The sequence below is a fragment of the Telmatherina bonti genome, assembly GCF_933228915.1.
Source record: "Telmatherina bonti genome assembly, chromosome: 11".
NCBI classification, from domain to species: domain Eukaryota; kingdom Metazoa; phylum Chordata; class Actinopteri; order Atheriniformes; family Telmatherinidae; genus Telmatherina; species Telmatherina bonti.
The window spans coordinates 12,888,038-12,906,562 of record NC_136629.1 but is presented as its reverse complement, the minus strand read 5'-3'; the positions used below and the strand labels follow the sequence as shown (position 1 = coordinate 12,906,562).

Genomic DNA, 18,525 nt, shown 5'->3' with positions numbered 1-18,525 from the left:
CCAGTGGACCCTCTACTTACATTAAGGAGCCAGGAAGTCCATCGTCCTCCGCCGAGATCTTGAAGAAAGTTATTAAGATCAAAACCTGGAAGTTTGTGTCTGATCGTACAAACACTTCATCTGAACCCAGAGTTAAGCAGACAGTGATGCTGAATTTGGGTTACTATGGAAACCGGACATCAGGTCATTTCAACATATTTGATCTGCGTTGGGAAGAAACATGTCTACCTTCATGTGAACAAGGAAACGCTGGTCAACAACTGGTCAGCAGCTGGTCAACAGCTGGTCAACAACTGGTCAACAACTAGTCAGCAGCTGGTCAACAGCTGGTCAACAACTGGTCAACAGCTGGACAGAATAAAGATGCTGACGTCTTCTGGTGTTCTGAGATTTTTCACGAATTCTCAGATCAATAAAACAAACATAATTTTTTTTTATTTTTTATTTCAACTACAAATCAGCTGAAGCAGAAATTAGACTGGATTTATTCTGCTTTCATTCATTGCGGCCTCATTGTTAATATGAATAATGTGGGAACATCAGATGCTTTTCCTTCCGATTCAATGTTGAAACCTTTTTATACGACGTGTTTCTGATCATTAACGCCATATTTACAAGATATTTCACAGAAACTGTCGACTTGTGTGCTATTTGGAGGCGTGAACCAACTTTCTGTCCAAACTTTTTAAATTCCCATCTCACTGGAGATGGTGGGGCTGGTGGACGGAGCCTGATCAGGCAGAGCTCACCAATCACAGCAGCTCTATCTGATTTAAAAGGAAATACAAAATGAAAAGCTGTTTTATAATTTTTTTGTTTTTATTCTTTATAAACATCTGAATTTCTTTTCATTTAATGGCAGAACTACTTTTTTAATCATAAGCTGAGGTTTAATTGTTTGTTTCCTGGTGTTTCATGTTTTCAGACTTCCTTACAAGAAATCAGTTAAATGCTTGGAACAAACTGGAGAAAATCTGGTAAAGTTCTGGAAAACAGGGATGAGATGTAATAAACAGCATCATGACTCAGACATAGAGATATCACCATTAAACATACCATTATTCTCAAAGAAATAATCTGGATTATTATGCATTAATTTCCCATCATGAATGTATAAAACCGCATGTCCTTAAGTTTTATTTGTTTATGTCTTTAATAAAACATAATAACCTAGAAACAAAGTAAATTCCATGTAAATCTTTTCAAATGTGGAATTTAATCAACTTTCTGCTGCAGACCATCAGACAATGAACTGTAAAGGCTTCGACCTGATGCGATGTCAGCCATGTTGGAACACAGAAACTGTCCATCGTCTCTATAAATGAACCTTTAGTAAACAAACATTTCTGAAAGTCCTGCTGGAGTCAGACAGAAGAACAGACATGACAGTCTCATTTCAGCATTACATTAGATTATCATTAGAGTTGTTTACCTTAACTACAGAAAATTTACCTTACACATTAAAAGCTGCTGGTTTGTTGGACAAAAACATTGATAGATTTACGTTTTTAGGCAGTGATCCGTCCTCTATCATCACAGCTCAGTCTTTTTTTTTTTTTTAACCAAGAACCAAAAAAATCTCTTCCTTTGGAGAAAAAAGCTTCCTCTGACGGACTTTCCTGGTCTAACATGGAACAAAAACAAAGCATCCCAAGCAACAAACCAAATAAACAACTTTGTTTTCATTGCTCGGATCTGATAATCTTGTTTGGAAATTGGTAAATTTGAAGGAGCTTGTTAATCTCTTATTAAGTCCTGGACTGGCTTGTCTCACATTGTGATCAGAATCTTTTGTGTCTTGTTTGGGAACAGAATCTGTTTATCATTTTATAAAGTTTGTGTCTGTTTGGATTTATTTTATAGATCATCACTACAGACTGTAAATAAAAGATGGACGTAACCTCCGGAGCGTCACCTGTAGGTTTCTGAAAAGCAGAATTAAACCTTATTGTGCAGTTCCCACTGTCGCCATCTGGGCAGGCGTGCCGGCGTTTCTGGAAAATACAAAACCGGGCAAGAGGTCGAGCTTGGTGGGACAGGGGGAGGAAGGGGGGTAAGCGTGGGGTGGATGATTGACATCTGTCAATCTCCAACCCTTCTGTAGCTAAGAGCTAACTGAAGTAACCTGGAGTAAATGGGAGCTAACCAGCTAACAGAGGTAGGCCGGCTTAACCTAAGTCACGCTTTCAGCTGGTTAAAAATCCAGTTGTGCTGTACTCTGCCTTCTCACAGCTGGATATCGGGTACCTGTCTATCAAAATGACATATCCACAATTATGCCAAATTTTGAGATTAAATCACTTCTAAAAGGATTAGTTATAAAAATAAAAAAAAATCCCTTCCCCCACTGTTGTCATGAAGGTAAATCTGATCTATTAAACCAAAAATGTTTTTTTGAACCAAGCTGTAAATATATTTATTTTTGCTGTGAAGTTGGTCTTTTTAACATGGGAGTCTACGGGAATTTTCCACAATTGTCCAAATTGTCTTTCTGATGGACGAACAATTTTTCATATCAGGACATCCAACATAAGATTCACCTGAAGCTCATCAGAGACCTTTCAGGAAATTGTCCTCTGACGTCTACTCTGAGTGTCTCTGCTGGTATTTAGAATGAAGAACTTCAACTCGTCAAAACTGGTGAATGCATGATGTCATTGGATGTTTTCATTTGTACGGTGCACCCCCTACAGAATCAACTATATCGGAGCAACATTACCCTCCAGTCTTTCTCAACTATGTTTGGTTGAAACTAAAAGTTGTTCTTTGTTCTCCATGTGAAACTTTATTTTAACAATTAATATGCAGTCAAGATTGCAAATGTTGAAGTCTTTAAATCTAAAACCAGTCCACCAGATGACCCAACCAGTGCAGAGATCTAGAGGTGCCCACTTCGGACGACAGGGTGTCAGGTGATCAGGTCGTGTTCTGAGCTCCGAGTTCAGAATCAGTTGTGTTTCCCAAAGTTAGCCTGATGCTAAGTTAACCTTTACTCAGGGTTCCAGTAAAAACCCACAGAGACCAGTCTGAGTCATAAAAATAAAAATCTGTTTGTGTGTTTCTGTAAATCTTATAATGTAAACAGCTTATTTATTTCAGAAAACATCTTTGTTTTTATTTCTTCCAACATTTAATTTAAATCATTCAGTTGTGACTAAACTGGTTTTCTATAAACCTGTTTATTCGAGCAGCCAATCAGGTTCCTCTGCTTCCAGTCAAACCAGTAGAACCAACCAGCTGCGAGGACTTGAATCACAGAAGTCAAACCATCAAGCTGCAACAATTATCTTTAAAGCAGAAAGTGAAGTCACGTTTTAATCTGACAAAATTCCACAGAGATAAACAACAGGCCATTGCTGCACGTGATTGGCTCATTGGCTTGCAGCCGGACCATCTCTAAACAGGAAGTAGATTTAGTTTCCGTCTTCTTCTCTGCTCCTTCACATGTAAATTGGTTAAAAAGGGCTGGAGACATTTAGTATCCCCTTCATCTCGGAAGTTTAGCCTACCTTAGCACAAAGACTAGAAGCAGTGGGAAACTGATAGCTTATCTCCATGACAACACATGAAGAAGAGCTGTTCTGTGATTGGTTGTTTTTCTTGTATTTTTCAGTCTCTGGTTCTGCTGATAAATTAAACTTTGTATTTCCACTGAAACGGTTGTGATCGTGTTTTATGTTACACCGTTAGCTTCTGCATAACCTGGAGCTCAGCTAAATATGTAAAACTTGCCTTTTCCACATTTTTTTTTATATTTCACACCTGCAACATACAGTTATGCTCATAGCACAGTTATTTCAGCCATATTTTAAAGTGACACTACATAACTTTATAACTTTAAAGCACTGTTTCAGACTCATCCTGCTGCTGTGCTGACATCCATTATGTTCATTCCTACTGATGACGAGAAAAATAACTATTTATCTGTTCCAGTACGACACTTTACTACAGCATTTCACTTTACGGTACATTGGGATGTCTAAACACTTTACATTGAGGTTAATTCAGCCAAGACACCCAGGACACTATCGGGGAAGAGACAAAAAGACAGAGTAAGAAATAAACCAGCCAACTTCACTGACTTTTACTGGCTGGAGAAAGCTTGAAGATACGGTACAAAGACAATGCCAAACTTTATTTATATAGCACTTTTCGTGCTTAAAAACAATACAAAGTGCTTTACATAATAAAACAATTTACATCAAAATAGATAAAACAGACACACACATACATCCATAGTCCCCTTACACCCACCCACAACCACCGTAATCCATGCCCTATTAGACCCAATAACAGTTAAAAGAAGACAAATGGCCAGGTACATGTGCACCAAGGAAACGATAGCCCCAGGGTGCATCTACACAAAGGGCTACCCCCACCCACGACCACCCAGGCTGTCACCATTGGGGCCACCTGGGTCCGGGCAGACAGGACCCACACCACAACTGTAAGGCTGCAGCGCCGGATCCCGACCACGTAGACAGGGACAGCCCCCACAGCAACACCCAGGCAGTCAGAGCACGGGCATCCCTCGGTGAAGAGGACCCCAATGAGGAGAGAACTGGAGTGATGAAGACAAGACAAGAGACGCAATGAAGACAACCCTGGACTAGATGGGTTAGGGGGATCTCTGAGAAGAGAGGACAAATACGATGCTGGATTAGATGTGAGAAAATTTACCAAAGTTCAGTGGAGAAGCTTTAAGGTTTCATACAAAGTAGAATTATAGCTTGTGGGATTGTGATGTGTTAATGGACCAGACTGCAGACTGAAGAATGTTGATCGTGGTGTGTTCATGGACCTTTATATCTTTAATGGACATTTTTAGGTGTTTACCTGGAAGTCGAGCCAGCTGCCACATCCAGGACTTACAAAGAGATTGTTATTCATCGGTCTAAGAAGAGATACGAGGAATTTTTTTGGTATATAAACACGTTTGTAAATCTTTCAGTGGGGTTCGTAAAAAGCTTAAAGGTAGAGTTTGTAAGATTTTCAATATTTTCAAAATAAATTAACTAAAAAAAAAAAAAACTACAATCATAATTAGATAGTCTTTTAAACATGTAGGTTCCAGTCTGTCCATATTTGATTCATTATTAAATTACAAGTTTAAAAATGACAAAGACCCTTCTTGAATGTTTTCTTACCAGTAAAAAAAAAGTACTTTTTTTCCACCAATAGGGTGAGTATAAGCCCATTTATTGCAGAGCGGCTCTGAGCTACAACTCACAAGAGATTCCTGCCCTCATTGGAGCTGGCAAGGAGGAGGGGTGAGGGGTCAGTTTTGCTCATTATTGCCAACCCGTGGTCGTTTGTGGAGGTAGCAGTTTTGTGGTTTTGCTCATGACGTGTTTGCCACCTGGTGGTGGAAAGAATCGCCTTGAAATCTTACATACTCTGCCTTTAACTTAATGCCACATGAATGCAAACAACCTGCTGTCCATCTTGTGATTATAAAACAGTAACCTGTTAAAGAATGTTCCACTGTAATTGGTCAGGTTTTTTTGACTAGCACTACATCCAACCAATCGTTTTCTCCCATTTAGCAGCAACTAAACTTTTAAAAGTTTGACACTATTTTTGTCTGATTTGTGTAAAAATCTGTATTTTCTTCCATGAACCTCTACATGTACATCATCAGAAAGCTGAGATTCCTGAGATGTGGATGATATAAATCTTTCCAGGCTACAGTCACACCTGGAGATCCAGTAAACACTCGTTTCAGACGATGTAGTTTCCTGTAAAGTTGTTCCATCCATCCATCTTCTGCCGCTTATCCGGGGTCGGGTCATGGGAGCAACAGCCTAAGCAGGGAAGCCCAGACTTCCCTCTCCCCAGCCACATTTGCCAACTCTGCGGGGGGGATCCCAAGGTGCTCCCAGGCCAACCAGGAGATATAATCCCTCCAGCGTGTCCTGGGTCTTCCCCGGTGTCTCCTCCCAGAGGGACGTTCCTGGAACACCTCACCAGGGAGGCGTCCAGGAGGCATCCTGACCAGATGCCCGAGCCACCTCAACTGGTTCCTCTCGATGCAGAGGAGCAGCGGATCTACTCTGAGCCCCTCCCGGATGACCGAGCTCCTCACCCTATCTCTAAGGGGGAGCCCGGCCACCCTGCGGAGGAATCCCATTTCAGCCGCCTGTATACGAGATCTCGTTCTTTCGGTCACGACCCACAGCTCATGACCATAGGTGAGGGTAGGAACGTAGATCGACTGGTAAATCGACAGCTTTGCCTTCTGGCTCAGCTCCTTCTTCACCACAACAGGCTGGCGCAGAGTCCGCATTACTGCAGACGCCGCACCGATCCGTCTGTCAGTCTCACGCTCCATCCTTCCCTCACTCGTGAACTAGAACCCGAGATATTTGAACTCCTCCACTTGAGGCAGGACCTGACTCCCAACCCAGAGAGGGCAATCCACCCTATTCCGGCTTAGGACCATGGTCTCAGATTTGGAAGTGCTTATTCTCATCCCTTTCCATTGCTCCATTGTTCTACTGGGCGACTTCAATGCTCACGTGGGCAATGACAGTGAGACCTGGAGTAAAGTCATTCTGTCTTCCAGAAACAGATGATGCTACAACAGCCAGTAGTCCAGTAAACAGATTGTCCCCAGCAAGTATTTTGTCTAAACAAATTCATTTTAGGTGAATGTATCAGGATTTATGGGTTCATATCTCTAAAACAGAAAAGCAGAACAGTGTTGTTGAATTCAGGTCATGTGGACTCGTTGGGATGACCTTTATGACTCCTGTAAACTTTTATTGTGATCTTTAATATCTTTTAATATCTTAATAATGATAATTTCTGTTATAATGTTCAAGAATGTGCATAGGATGAAACATCATGAAGGTAACTGGATGATGCCTGAACCCCTGTCAGTCTTAATCTGAAATCAGATGATGTATCATGCTCAGGTTGATTGTAAAATCCTCCACAGGGGTGTGGAGAAGGTCCTCTGAAAGCAGGGAAGGGAGGGCTGGGATGAGTCTATTTCCTGCTGCTCCTCCTGCTGGAAGAAGGTTCTGTTTGTTGTGGAGATGCAGTCTGAGCTAATTGATTAGCATCAGCTGTGTCAGAAGCACACAGGAAGTTATGTCTCTGACAGGAAGTGACATCTGAGAGGTCTGTAGTGTGTTGGTGATGATCTGTGGTCAAAGTGAAGGATGAGGGTGCAGACGTTGCTGTTGCTGCTCGCCATTCTGGGTAAGACTGTTCCCCGTGTTTGCACACTTCCTGTGCCTCACTTTTAGTCTCAGTTTTAATCTGTTTTAGTCCGTTTCAGTAGTTTTTAGTCTGTTTTAGTCTCATTTTGACTCATTTTGACTCGTTTTGACTCATTCTGACTTGTTCAGATGTCTTCAAACGTCTCATTTTCAGGTTTTATGTTCTTGTTTTTCATATTATCAAACTGTGAAACTTCAGTCTTTTAGGACTTCTTCTAATAAGCAGAGCTGAACTTTTCATCCATTCTGACGAGTCCCTGAATGCAGCTGTACAAAGTTTTTGTTCCTTCCTCCTCTCAGACCTCAGCTGGTCTTCACCAGCACTGCCCTGTCTACTTCCTGAAACTTCTGTAGCAACAAACTGATGTTTTAGAGTTGTAAGAAGTGTTTTAAAGGCCTGTAAAGCTGACTTCTGATTGGCCGATTCATCTGCATTCTGAGTGATTCATGATTATCACCTAATAATTTTTCACATTTGAAGCTGAATTATCTTTTTACTTTTTGATGATGATGAATGAATTTCTCCTTTAAAACTTGTCTGAACTTTGAAGAAAACGTGACGCTGTGATCTGTGCCCTCGTGTTCTGTGGAACCAGAACCGTTGCAGCTTAAAGCATCTGAGCTCTTTCCAGGACAGAGAGGAAGTGCTTTCCCACTGTTCTTTTCTTTTTTTCCATGTCACCAGCTGCATTGCAATTGTCCCTATTTGATATATGCTACATTTTCTCCTGTCAAGTCCTGTTGTTCATTGTGTAACTTAGTGACTACATGATCCTGGGACTGACTTGTATGCCATCAAAATGAGCTACAAAATACCTGACCCAGCCTTGTGGAAGTCTTCTCTCTTTAACGTCCCTTCCATCTGATGTCTCATTTGTCAGCATCTATAGAAGTCAGGTTTTGTTAAACCTAGCTGTTTGTTACAATTCCTAATTAATCCACTTTATAAAAGACCTAGTCCTTTCCAAAACTTAAGTCCTCCCATTTCTTTAAGTGATCAGATTTGTAGAGTGAAGTTCCAGTCATTAGTCTTGGTTTTCCCTTTTCAAGATAAACCTGATTTTTAAGGGTGTCTATCCATGAGTTAGTGTCCTTTAGTTGTTTAATCAGGGAGTTGCATCTTTTATAGCCTTTAGAGGGACGTCACTTGATATCTGGCATTCTTTCCACTTTGCTGATGGATGAATTGGAAATGTCCACTAATGTCTTAATCTGCGCAGACTCAAAGCAGTCCTTCAGACCACCTTTTATCTTTAGCTAACTGTAAAATTTGGTATCTAATTCTGGGCCTCTACCCAGCCAGATGAATTGTGAAACCCCTCTGTCAAGATTTTGAAATGCATTTTTTATGGGACTAAATATCTTCCAATCTACCAACAGCGATACTAAATCTCCCCTCCTGAGAGTTTCTCAAAAAGAATTCTGTTTGAGATCAGTACACCTACCTCCTCTTCCTCCCTGATTTATTGGTTGAGGAAACTCATTTGAACCCGTTTGCCCAGTTTAGCATTTCCAAGTTTTGTCTTTTTTGTCTTCTGTTGCTGCTGCTGTGTCATTCATTATCCTAAATGCGTAATGCAATTAAGCCCATCCGAGCAGTCTTTGGGCGAAAGGCAGGGTACACTCTGGACAGCTCGCCAGTCCATCGCAGGGCCCCACAGAGACAACCAGCCACTCACGCTCATGCCTATGGGCAATGTAGAGTAACCAATTAACCTAACATGCATGTATTTGGATGGTGGGAGGAAGCCGGAGCACCTGGAGCAGTACCTGGTACCGTGCAGCTCCATAAATTATATAATTTCTTTTATTTTTCTTTTTTTCTGTTGAAATACTGATTTCTTATTCTGCAGAAATGAGAAAATAAATATTTCAATAAAGAATTTTCATATTCCAATCCAGTGAAATCCTCAAAGCAGGACGATAATCCCACTTGGAAAGATCTTCTGAATTAAGACGAATGATGTAGAAAACGGACCCGGTGAACAAGTGAAGCTTCATAAGTGGGAGGAAGAGGATGGTGGCGGTAACAAAACCGCAGGCCGCACACTTTCTGACTCACACACACTTAAACAAACACAAAGCTGAGTAGCCACTGGCAGAGCTGATGTTGCACCAGTTCTGGCGGCGTCTGGACTGGATTCAGCCCGGCTGGAGTTGGACCAGTTCAGATCCGGACCAGGCTGAAGAAAAGGTAAAACTCTGTCTGCTTGCTGGAAAATTACCTGAATCAACAACCATTTCAGTTTGATGGGATCATGTGACATGATTACAGTCCTGTAGCATAAACCCGCCTGCTTATTCCACTTTTTTCAACTCAGATTTGCTCTTCTTTCGTATTAAATGTCAATAAAACAGACTAAAGGGAAAATTTTAGAGATGGCTTAGCGTTAGCCTTTGTTGTTGTTTTTTTCTTCCCTAAAATGTTTGTTCTCTTTACTAGGTTACGAATCCCTTTCACATAATAGGACAGAAAACTAAGTCAAGATTGTTTCTTTATAGAATGAGGATGAGTAAACTACCCTGAGGTATCATTAAAACAAGGTCCATTGAATTTTTTTTTTCTTTCACCCATTCTTTTCTTTTGACTCTTTTTAAGCATGAAAATAATATGAGGTTCCTGCAGTGTGCAGCATTTACATCTGTATCAGTCCTGCAGGACAATTTTATGTACCTACATATTTATTTACTTTGGTCCGTAAAAAACAACATATATATCTGATGGTACCTTTTTTTTTTTTAACTGACTTTTGCGACTCGCCTTTGCTTGTTGTGATATTGATGGATGATGACTCTGTAGTAATCAGTCACTCCCTTCTGAGCGACCGACGTCCAGCTTGTTCTTGTATCCCAGCTGCATTTTGTACGGCTGGCTAGCTGGCTTCGAGGTTCGCTTCGTGGACAACATTTGCGCCTTAATCCTCTCAGCCGTGGCAGTAGAACCGTTTGGCAGGGTGTCCTCTTCTCACCATGTCTTTGTCTGCCTCTTCTGCTGAGTTGTAGAGGCATGTCTCTTCTCACTCAACCATAACCTTGCATGTATTCAGTGTTTTTTAAGAACTTCCAGAGCATAATCATGTTCCACAAATGCTTTCCCAATACGTAAATCTTCTCTTACGCCAGGCCTGTTTTAACACATCTTTCTTCATTTTAAAACCAGGAAACGACAGACTTAGAAGCTAGCAACCAGTGCGCTCTGTCCATTTTTAAGACAATGTTTTGGGGAATGTCCAACTCTTCTCAGTCTTTCCCATTATACCATGGATCCCAATGTTTCCCTAGATCGCCTTTCTTACTCTGACAGCCTTCCATCTTTGTTTGTAGTTTGAGAATTTCAACGTGGTTTCTTCTAACACTTAAACCCTTTTCTTTGCTTCCAGGATCTGCTTGTCTACCTGGTCAACCCTAGTGTTTGTCTAGATCATATTGTCCTTAATTTCCCGGATTGTTGATGTCGTAACAGAATTCTCTGAGCTCTTGGAGGATTGTTAGCAGGCTAGCTAAGTCATTAGGGTCATGTGGCTCCTCCAGTTGTTGTGTGGCTAGAAGTCTTTGTGTAGCGTCAGACCCACTTTGGAGCATAAGGACAGTTTTCCTTTAGGCAGGGTTTACTTGCCTGTTTGTGTAGCCATCACAATGAGTGCACTTTAGTCTGCTGGATAGTGCAGTCCCATGTAGCAGATGAGTGGTTAAGGAATAGTCTGGTCATTTGGACACAGCCTGAGTTTCCTTTCTGTTGGGACTTTGTTTAAACCATCAAACAAACTTTAATGAAACAAATGTTGGTGACAGACAGTGCTTCCTGGAGGTCAAGGTCTCTTCTTCTGTTCCAGAGTGGAGACTGACAGCAGGAAACCATCATGGCTGCTCCATGCCTGGATCTCCGTGCAACATCAGCAGAGACGACCGTGGCCTCCAGCAGGTTGTTCTCAATGCTGCCTACTCTTTCAACAACCAATCAAACGACGCCTTCCTCTTCAAACCATCAGTCATCCACAGAGCGCAGAGACAGGTACAATTCACCTGGAGACAAGCTCCGCCCACAGTGACATCATGATATCTTATTGTTTTTAATTAAAGATGTAAATTAAAGTTTGTTACTTCAACTATGACATGTTATTTTTCAATTCAGCTTTATTTGTATAGCGCCACTTTACAACAATATTGTCACAGGGCACTTTACATACACATCATTTCAAGCCAATTCATACATATCCTATCAGAAACCAACTGATTGCATCGAATCATGACTTTGATCCAATCCCCCATCCTGAGCATGCACGAGGCGACAGTGGGAAGGAAAAAACTCCCTTTTAACAGGAAGAAAACCTCCGGCAGAACCCGGCTCTGGGAGGGCAACCATCTGCCTCGACTGGTTGGGGTGGAGACGACAGGAAAGACTGATCAACATGTACAATTGCACTCATTCAGGAAAACCTGCGGAAAAAAGGAGAAATAAGTTAGAGACGGCAATATTGTCATATATCTATACATTAATACATTAGAGAAATAGAGCGAGGTACTTCTCAGTGCATTAGGTAACATCCCCATTGCTACATAAGTAATGGATGGCGAGACTACCCATAACTATAAGAGCAATGAGCATTACCTGGACAGTTGGGTCCCGTACATGCAGACTCCAACTCTGGAGATTCTCATATCCTAACTATAAGAATCATGGAAATGGAAGGTTTCCAGCTTGATCTTAAAGGTGTGGAGGGAGTCTGCATCCCGAACCCACAGTGGGAGCTGGTTCCATAAGAGAGGAGCCTCGTAGCATAGCTGTTTGAAGATATAAAAATTTGTATTTTTTCTTATTAATTTTTTTCTACATATTCAAAAAAAAAAGTTTGAAGAAAAAAATTTCTATTTTTTTTCTTCCTCCTGAACTTTAAAGGAATAATTGATCATTTTAAATTTTGCTTATGTCAGATCTATCGAAGCCCATTCCTTCCCCTTTAAATTAGATACCTACACATTATAATTTAAATAAGTTTAATCTAATAAAAATGGCTTGAAATTTTCTTTTTTTTTCTTTACTTTAAATCTCATAATTGTGAGATTCTTTATATATTTATTTACATGGAAATAGACCAGAAAGGCTAAAAGATTAAAGTAAAACACGTAAACTTTACAAAAATGTAAAATTACATCTGATCAAACTTCATTAAAATATCACCAAATGTAGGCTTTATCTTTTAAATTCTGTACTGATGAATCTCATCAGTGTGTGAGTGTATTTTCTTATGCCTGTCAGATTGTGAAGGGGATCTGCTACATTGTGGATCTGAACATTTCCAGGACGGTTTGTCGTAAACGTGACAACAGTGATTTATCCAGGTGTGAGTTCCAGCCGGCAGGTCGTCTTCGGCAGGTGAGTCTGAGTTAACCTGCAACCCCCACCGAGTCTGTGTGTTTGTGTTTGAGACGTGTGCTGTGTTTCAGACGTTCCGGTGTCACCTGGAGGTTTGGCAGATTCCTTGGAAACATCAGAGCAGAATTGAGGAGTTTCTCTGCAAACCCTGAAGGAAGCAGCTTATGCACTCACTTCCTGCCGCCATCTTGAGCCGCCACAGCTCCGTATTTAGAAGGAGCTGAAAGATTAAATAAAGTTCATGTAGAACATCGTATTTCTGCTGCAAGTTTTATTTCCTTCTCTCCAGAATCATCCGTCCAGATTCTGGACATTTTATCAGATAGTCTGCTAATGCCACCTGCTGGTCAGAAACCAAACTGAATCACTAATCCAGAAAAACGTCCTTTCATCCATTTAATAAACTTCATTCAGAAACGAACGAAAGAGTTTTTTTTTCTCCTGAGAAACGAGCTGATAATTTGTTCCAGACCAGGTTTAATTTCCTCAACTGCCTTTCCAAAATAATACCCCCAAAAACAAATTAAGGATATGTCACCAACTACAACAGCTGTATGTATAATCCTGACCTTTACAGAAAGGTGACACATGTGAGACATGTGTCAGAATCAACATATGTGCTACTGTGTCAGTAAATTCACCTGGAACACATTAGAACATGTATACAAGTGGGAACTAGAGAAAAGCAGCTCAGTTCACCAAGTAATGACAAAAGTAAAATGGTTCTTAGAATGACTAAAGTTCTGCGATTGAGTAATGTGTAATGACTAACTATGCTAAGGCTAGTACATTTTTTAGCTGAGTTTCTCCCTGTCGTCTTGCTATGCTACATGTTAGCATTGTTGCATTCTGCATAAGAGGTTTGCAGAATCTCATACAAGCCAGTCTAGCTAAGTAGAAAAACGGCTGGATCCATAATTTATTCATTAACTACACTGCTTAGTCAAATTCAGGGTTGCAAGAAAGGAAACCTTCAGTGACCATTGGGCAGGATGCTTGTAAATATGTCTGATGTAAATCTGAAGAAAGAAATCAAACTGCTTTACTATTTTCCTTTCAGCTTTATTTTATTCCAGATTCTCAGCCTTCAATCAACTATTGATTTTAAACAGTCTGAATATAAACATTACTGTATCTTGTAATACTGAATGAGCTGAAATCACAACCTGACGTTATTCTGGATTATTCAACATGAAACGGGAACAAAAATCAGATGAAAATCAAAGAAACTATCTGATTTCAGAGTTTTGGACCACAAACACGTCAAACTTAACCAATAAAATGTTTTACTGAACAAAAAAAGACAAAAAAACAAAACAAAAAAACAACCCAAAACACAAACCATTTGGCACATCAGCAAATAAAACAAACGTTGGAAAAAAAATCATGTTTTCATCAAGGTTCATCCAAAATAAATCACAACAAAACCAAACTTCTTGGGTTTTAGACAAAACTGCGGATCATTCACAGACCGGATGAGTTTCAGTTCTTCGGAGCTCTGATCCAAACCTCTGTGGTTCTGATCTAAACCTCTGTGGTTCTGATGCAAACCTCTGTGGTTCTGATGCAAACCTCTGTAGTTCTGATTAAAACCTCCGTGGTTCTGAGGTCCAGAACAAATACAAAGTTTCAACTTAGTCAAAAATCCTAAATGTTTTCAGTGTTTTTTAGGTTCACAGTGACGTCACTGTTTCAGTTCAACAAACGTGAACGGAGTCTGAAAGCTGGTTACCATGACGACAAACACAGAACCTCCCGCTGGCGAAGCTTCTGGATCAACGTGGAGAAAACAGAGTTTAAAACATTTATTTAACAGAAAAGTTTGGATATTAACAAAACTGATAAAGAACTAAGTTCAGCTTTAAGAGGAGGAAGAAATGTCTGTATTATGGGAGCCAAGAAATGCGAGGATGACGATGGTGGTGGAAGAAGGAATCAGTTGAAGTCTGGAGCTAGAAGCAGCCAAGAAGAAGTAGAGAAGAAAGGAGAAAGCTGGTTTGTAGTATGCAGCATATCAGTATTCAGTTTGGTCTCACAGCAAAACACCAAAAAAAGATACAGAAACGTTTTGATCTGTGAAAAATTATGAACACAAGGTTTTCTGTGTGATGTCTGAAGGGGGCGGGGCTTCAGTAAAGGGACATTTTCATATGATGCGTTGTGAAGATGTTGGTTTTAGTCACTTCGTTTATAAAAATCTAACTTTAACGGATCAGTTTGTAAAATGTAAAACCAAGAACTGCATTCAGACTGTCACCATGGCAACACAAGTATTTCAAGACGGGACTCCACCAACCAACTGGTCCAACACCTAAACGGGACATTTCTACCTTCAACAGAGGACATGATGCAGAGAGTTATGTCAGTATCCAACGGCAACAAATACATAATTTATCTTACGGGATAAATTATGTATTTACTGAATCATTTTTGCACAGTTTAAAATTTAACACATTCCCCCCTGATCGACTCGTTCAGTGCCCACTCCTTCCGAATGTCCTCCTGAGGATCAGAACATGATGGACATGATGGAATAAATCTGTGAATCTGGAGTCAGAGGGGGCTGGAGGAGGTTATGACAAGACCTGGACTTGTGGACCCAGCAGGATCTAACCAGTGAACTCTTTCATCTCCAGTGTGAATTTTTCTCTTCTCAGCCTCACTGCTGGAGTTTCAGCCCAGATAAAACAATAATTCTGATTTAGACCCCATGAGCGATGTTTTCGTTGTAAAACTGAAAAAAATTTGACGTTCAGCATCACTGACGGGTTGCCGAAAAGAAAACATATCAGCAAAAATGAAGGTAGTTCACTAGAACGACCTGCTGGTGGCAGCGTCATCCTCTGGGTCTCATCCTCTGGAGACCACTAACGTGTTGACTCTACAGTTCTTCATGGAGCTGCTGTGGACCACACCATCCAGGAAAACTACGTGACTGCTTCAGTACCACATCCTGCAGGACATTTAGTTTCCGTCTCGTTACACCTTCCGTAGGTCGAGTTTGCCGATGTATGGCGACCGAAATGAGCCCAGGTAGAGGTTCCCATCATGCTCGTGGACCTCGCTGACGTAGGCCATCACCAGGCCATTGGGGTCGTGGAAGCTCCGAGTGCAGATACCTCCTTCACGGAGCTCCACCACCAAACTGTAGCGAGGGATGAATTTCATCAGCACATCGTAACTGAAGAGCTAGAGGAGAAGGTGGAGAGAGAGGAAGGACACAAGAGAAAACATCAGTGTTCTCGTCCAACAGTACATGTCAGACCTCCTTCAGCCACCACATTCCATCACGTCAGCAGACAGGTCACATTTAGCTGTGCCGTCAACCAAGAGGAAACTTAGAGGGGACGAACATTTTCTTTAGCAGGACCGAGACTGTGGAATAGGTTCCCAACACATTTTCAGGACGCCTCTTCATTTACTGTTTAATATCTGAAAACATATTTCTCTTAATGGTGGATTATTGACATTGAGCGCACTCTGAGCTCCCTGTAGCTAAGAGCTAACCGAGCTAACCCAGAGATAACAGGAGCTAACCAGCTAAGGGAGGTAAGTGGGCTAAAGCTAAGTCATGTTGTTAACCGGATAAAAACACGGTTGTCCTGCGTTCTTCTTAGTTGAAGCGGGAGATCGGGTACCTGTCAATTAAAAGGAAACTCCCATAAATATGCTGAATTTGTCATGAAGGTAAACCTGACCTAATAACCGAAAATGGATTTTTGAACCAGGCTGTAAACATGTTTATTTCTACTGTGAAGTTGGTCTTTTTAACATGGGAGTCTATGGGGATTTGCTACTTTTGCTGTTTTTGATATTTTTATTTTGGAGTAAAGCACTTTTGTAAACTGTGTTGTTTTAAATATGTATAAATAAAGTGGAGTTTTGAGTCGCTATCATGTGGAAAGCTGACACCTGCTAGTTCTTATGGTTTGCATGTGAACCAATAACAGCTGACATCCTCACTTCTGCTCCTTTTACCTTAAATATGAGTTTTTTTATCCAGGGTCTCTGGGACAAGAAGTCTAGCATGGAGAAGCCGGGGTTAGGTCTCACTGCAGACATGGCAACCCAGTAACCTCCAGTTGAACTGGGACGGATGTTGTCTGGAAAACCTGGGAGGTTGTCCACGAACGTGTCCATTCCTCCTTTATTCAGACCGGCCACATGGACTCTAGTACAGAAAGACAAAGACTCATAAATGATGATTCTGGAGAAAATGTCCAAACATGAGACACATTTAATCTCTTTTTCTTGGGAGCCTGTCCAGAGAACAGTAATGCTAACACGTAGCATAGCAGCAATGCTAACACATAGCATGTAGTTGCTCTACTACATGCTAACATGCAGTAGAGCAAGATGATGAAATTCAGCTAAAGGTAGGTTATCCTAGCATTAGCATTAGCATAGTTCCTCATCATCATTTTACACATTCCTAGGATTATTTTACTCATTCCTAAGATTACTTTACTCGTTTCTAGTACTACTGTTACGTGTTCCTAGGATTATTTACTCATTCCTAGGATTACTTTACTCGTTCCTAGTACTACTGAATATGTTCCTAGGATTGCTTTACTCATTCCTAGGATGACTTTACTCGTTCCTAGGATAACTGAACATGTTCCTAGGTTTACTTTATTCGTCCCTAGTACTACTGTACATGTTCCTAGGATGACTTTACTCGTTCCTAGGATTACTTTACTCATTCCTAAAATTACTTTACTCGTTTCTAGTACTACTGAACATGTTCCTAGGATTACTTTACTCGTTCCTAGGATTACTTTACCCGTTTCTGGTACTACTGTACATGTTCCTAAGATTACTTTACTCATTCCTAAGATTACTTTACTCGTTTCTAGTACTACTGTACATGTTCCTAGGATTACTTTACTCGTTCCTAGTACTACTGTACATGTTCCTAGGATTACTTTACTCATTCCAAGGATTACTTTACTCACTCATAAGTTTACTTTACTCGTTCCTATGTGAACTGAATTATTGTCTTCTGGTTTCCACTGAAAGTAATGATTTACCTTTAGGAGGATATAACATTTACATGTTCTACTGTGTTTCAGGCAAATTTACTCTAATACAGTAACACATATGTTGATTCTGACACATTTCAGCTTCCTGTAGAGACCACATCATATATACAGCTGAGAAGATTTACTTAATTTATTTACTTATGTTACTCATGTGTATGTGTATATATATATATATATATATATATATATATATATATATATATATATGTATGTTTTTCCAGACAGGAGTCATAAAAATACGCCTTATGATAAAATTAAACATCAGATGGACATTTTCATTATTTACTGTTTCATCAGAAACAATGCTTCTCATTTCCTTATGATTTACATCTAATTTACATATGCATTTATGGAGGTATGATGTTTGCAGGTAAAGCTATATTAGAGAAATGTAAATAATCTTGTTATAGAAACTTGTCATTATATTTGTCACTGTATAAATATGATGTATATTAATGTTTTATATCAGAGTAGAACCAGATAGAACTTTTCCTATGCAAGAGCCAGTCTTTTTCCAGTTGCAGAACCAGAGGAACGGGGTTAGTTTAGACTACTCAGGACCGTTATCATGAATGCACCATCCAGGCACTAGAAACCTACAGATCGGTTAGGAGAGGGGTGAGTAAGAAACCCTTGAGAGACTAAATATCATGTGAGAGGAAGGACAGCTGAAACATGTCTACAGAACTCTGATTTACAGGTTCAGTTCAGTTCACATCCACACAGAAACAGTAATATCCCCGCAAAGACATAATAATGTCCCCACTGAGGCACAACAAATCCCTATAGAGACACTATAATGTCCCACTCACTACAGACACAATAATGTCTCCAGAGACAAGACAATGTTCCCAGAAAAAAACACCTTGTCCTCAAAGAGTCA

General features: G+C 40.4%; 2 protein-coding genes across 2 annotated transcripts in view; one reads left to right on the top strand and one right to left on the bottom strand.

Annotated features, from left to right (window-relative positions):
* The first annotated feature begins 7,136 nt into the window (after positions 1 to 7,136).
* On the top strand, positions 7,137 to 12,799 carry cst7 (cystatin f). The gene is made up of 4 exons (XM_079248435.1): positions 7,137 to 7,206; positions 11,060 to 11,238; positions 12,484 to 12,600; positions 12,672 to 12,799. Exons 1-4 carry the CDS (start codon positions 7,167 to 7,169, stop codon positions 12,750 to 12,752), a joined length of 417 nt encoding a protein of 138 aa, XP_079104561.1. The 5' UTR covers positions 7,137 to 7,166; the 3' UTR covers positions 12,753 to 12,799.
* A 987-nt stretch (positions 12,800 to 13,786) lies between these two features.
* apmap (adipocyte plasma membrane associated protein) overlaps positions 13,787 to 18,525 on the bottom strand; it is a 13,447-nt gene continuing 8,708 nt past the window's right edge. Inside the window, exons 8-9 of the mRNA XM_079248505.1 lie at positions 16,579 to 16,771; positions 13,787 to 15,789 (exon numbers count right to left, since the gene is read on the bottom strand). Of these exons, the coding sequence (XP_079104631.1) occupies positions 15,580 to 15,789; positions 16,579 to 16,771 (403 nt within the window). The 3' untranslated portion in view covers positions 13,787 to 15,579. The remainder of the gene's footprint in view (positions 15,790 to 16,578; positions 16,772 to 18,525) is intronic.

Excerpts from the sequence above, each read along its gene's own strand:
- cst7 (XM_079248435.1), top strand. The coding sequence starts at position 7,167 with ATGAGGGTGCAGACGTTGCTGTTGCTGCTCGCCATTCTGG. Across the intron at positions 7,207-11,059 it reads GTTGCTGCTCGCCATTCTGG|AGTGGAGACTGACAGCAGGA; the intron begins GTAAGACTGTTC and ends CTTCTGTTCCAG. Across the intron at positions 11,239-12,483 it reads TCCACAGAGCGCAGAGACAG|ATTGTGAAGGGGATCTGCTA; the intron begins GTACAATTCACC and ends TATGCCTGTCAG.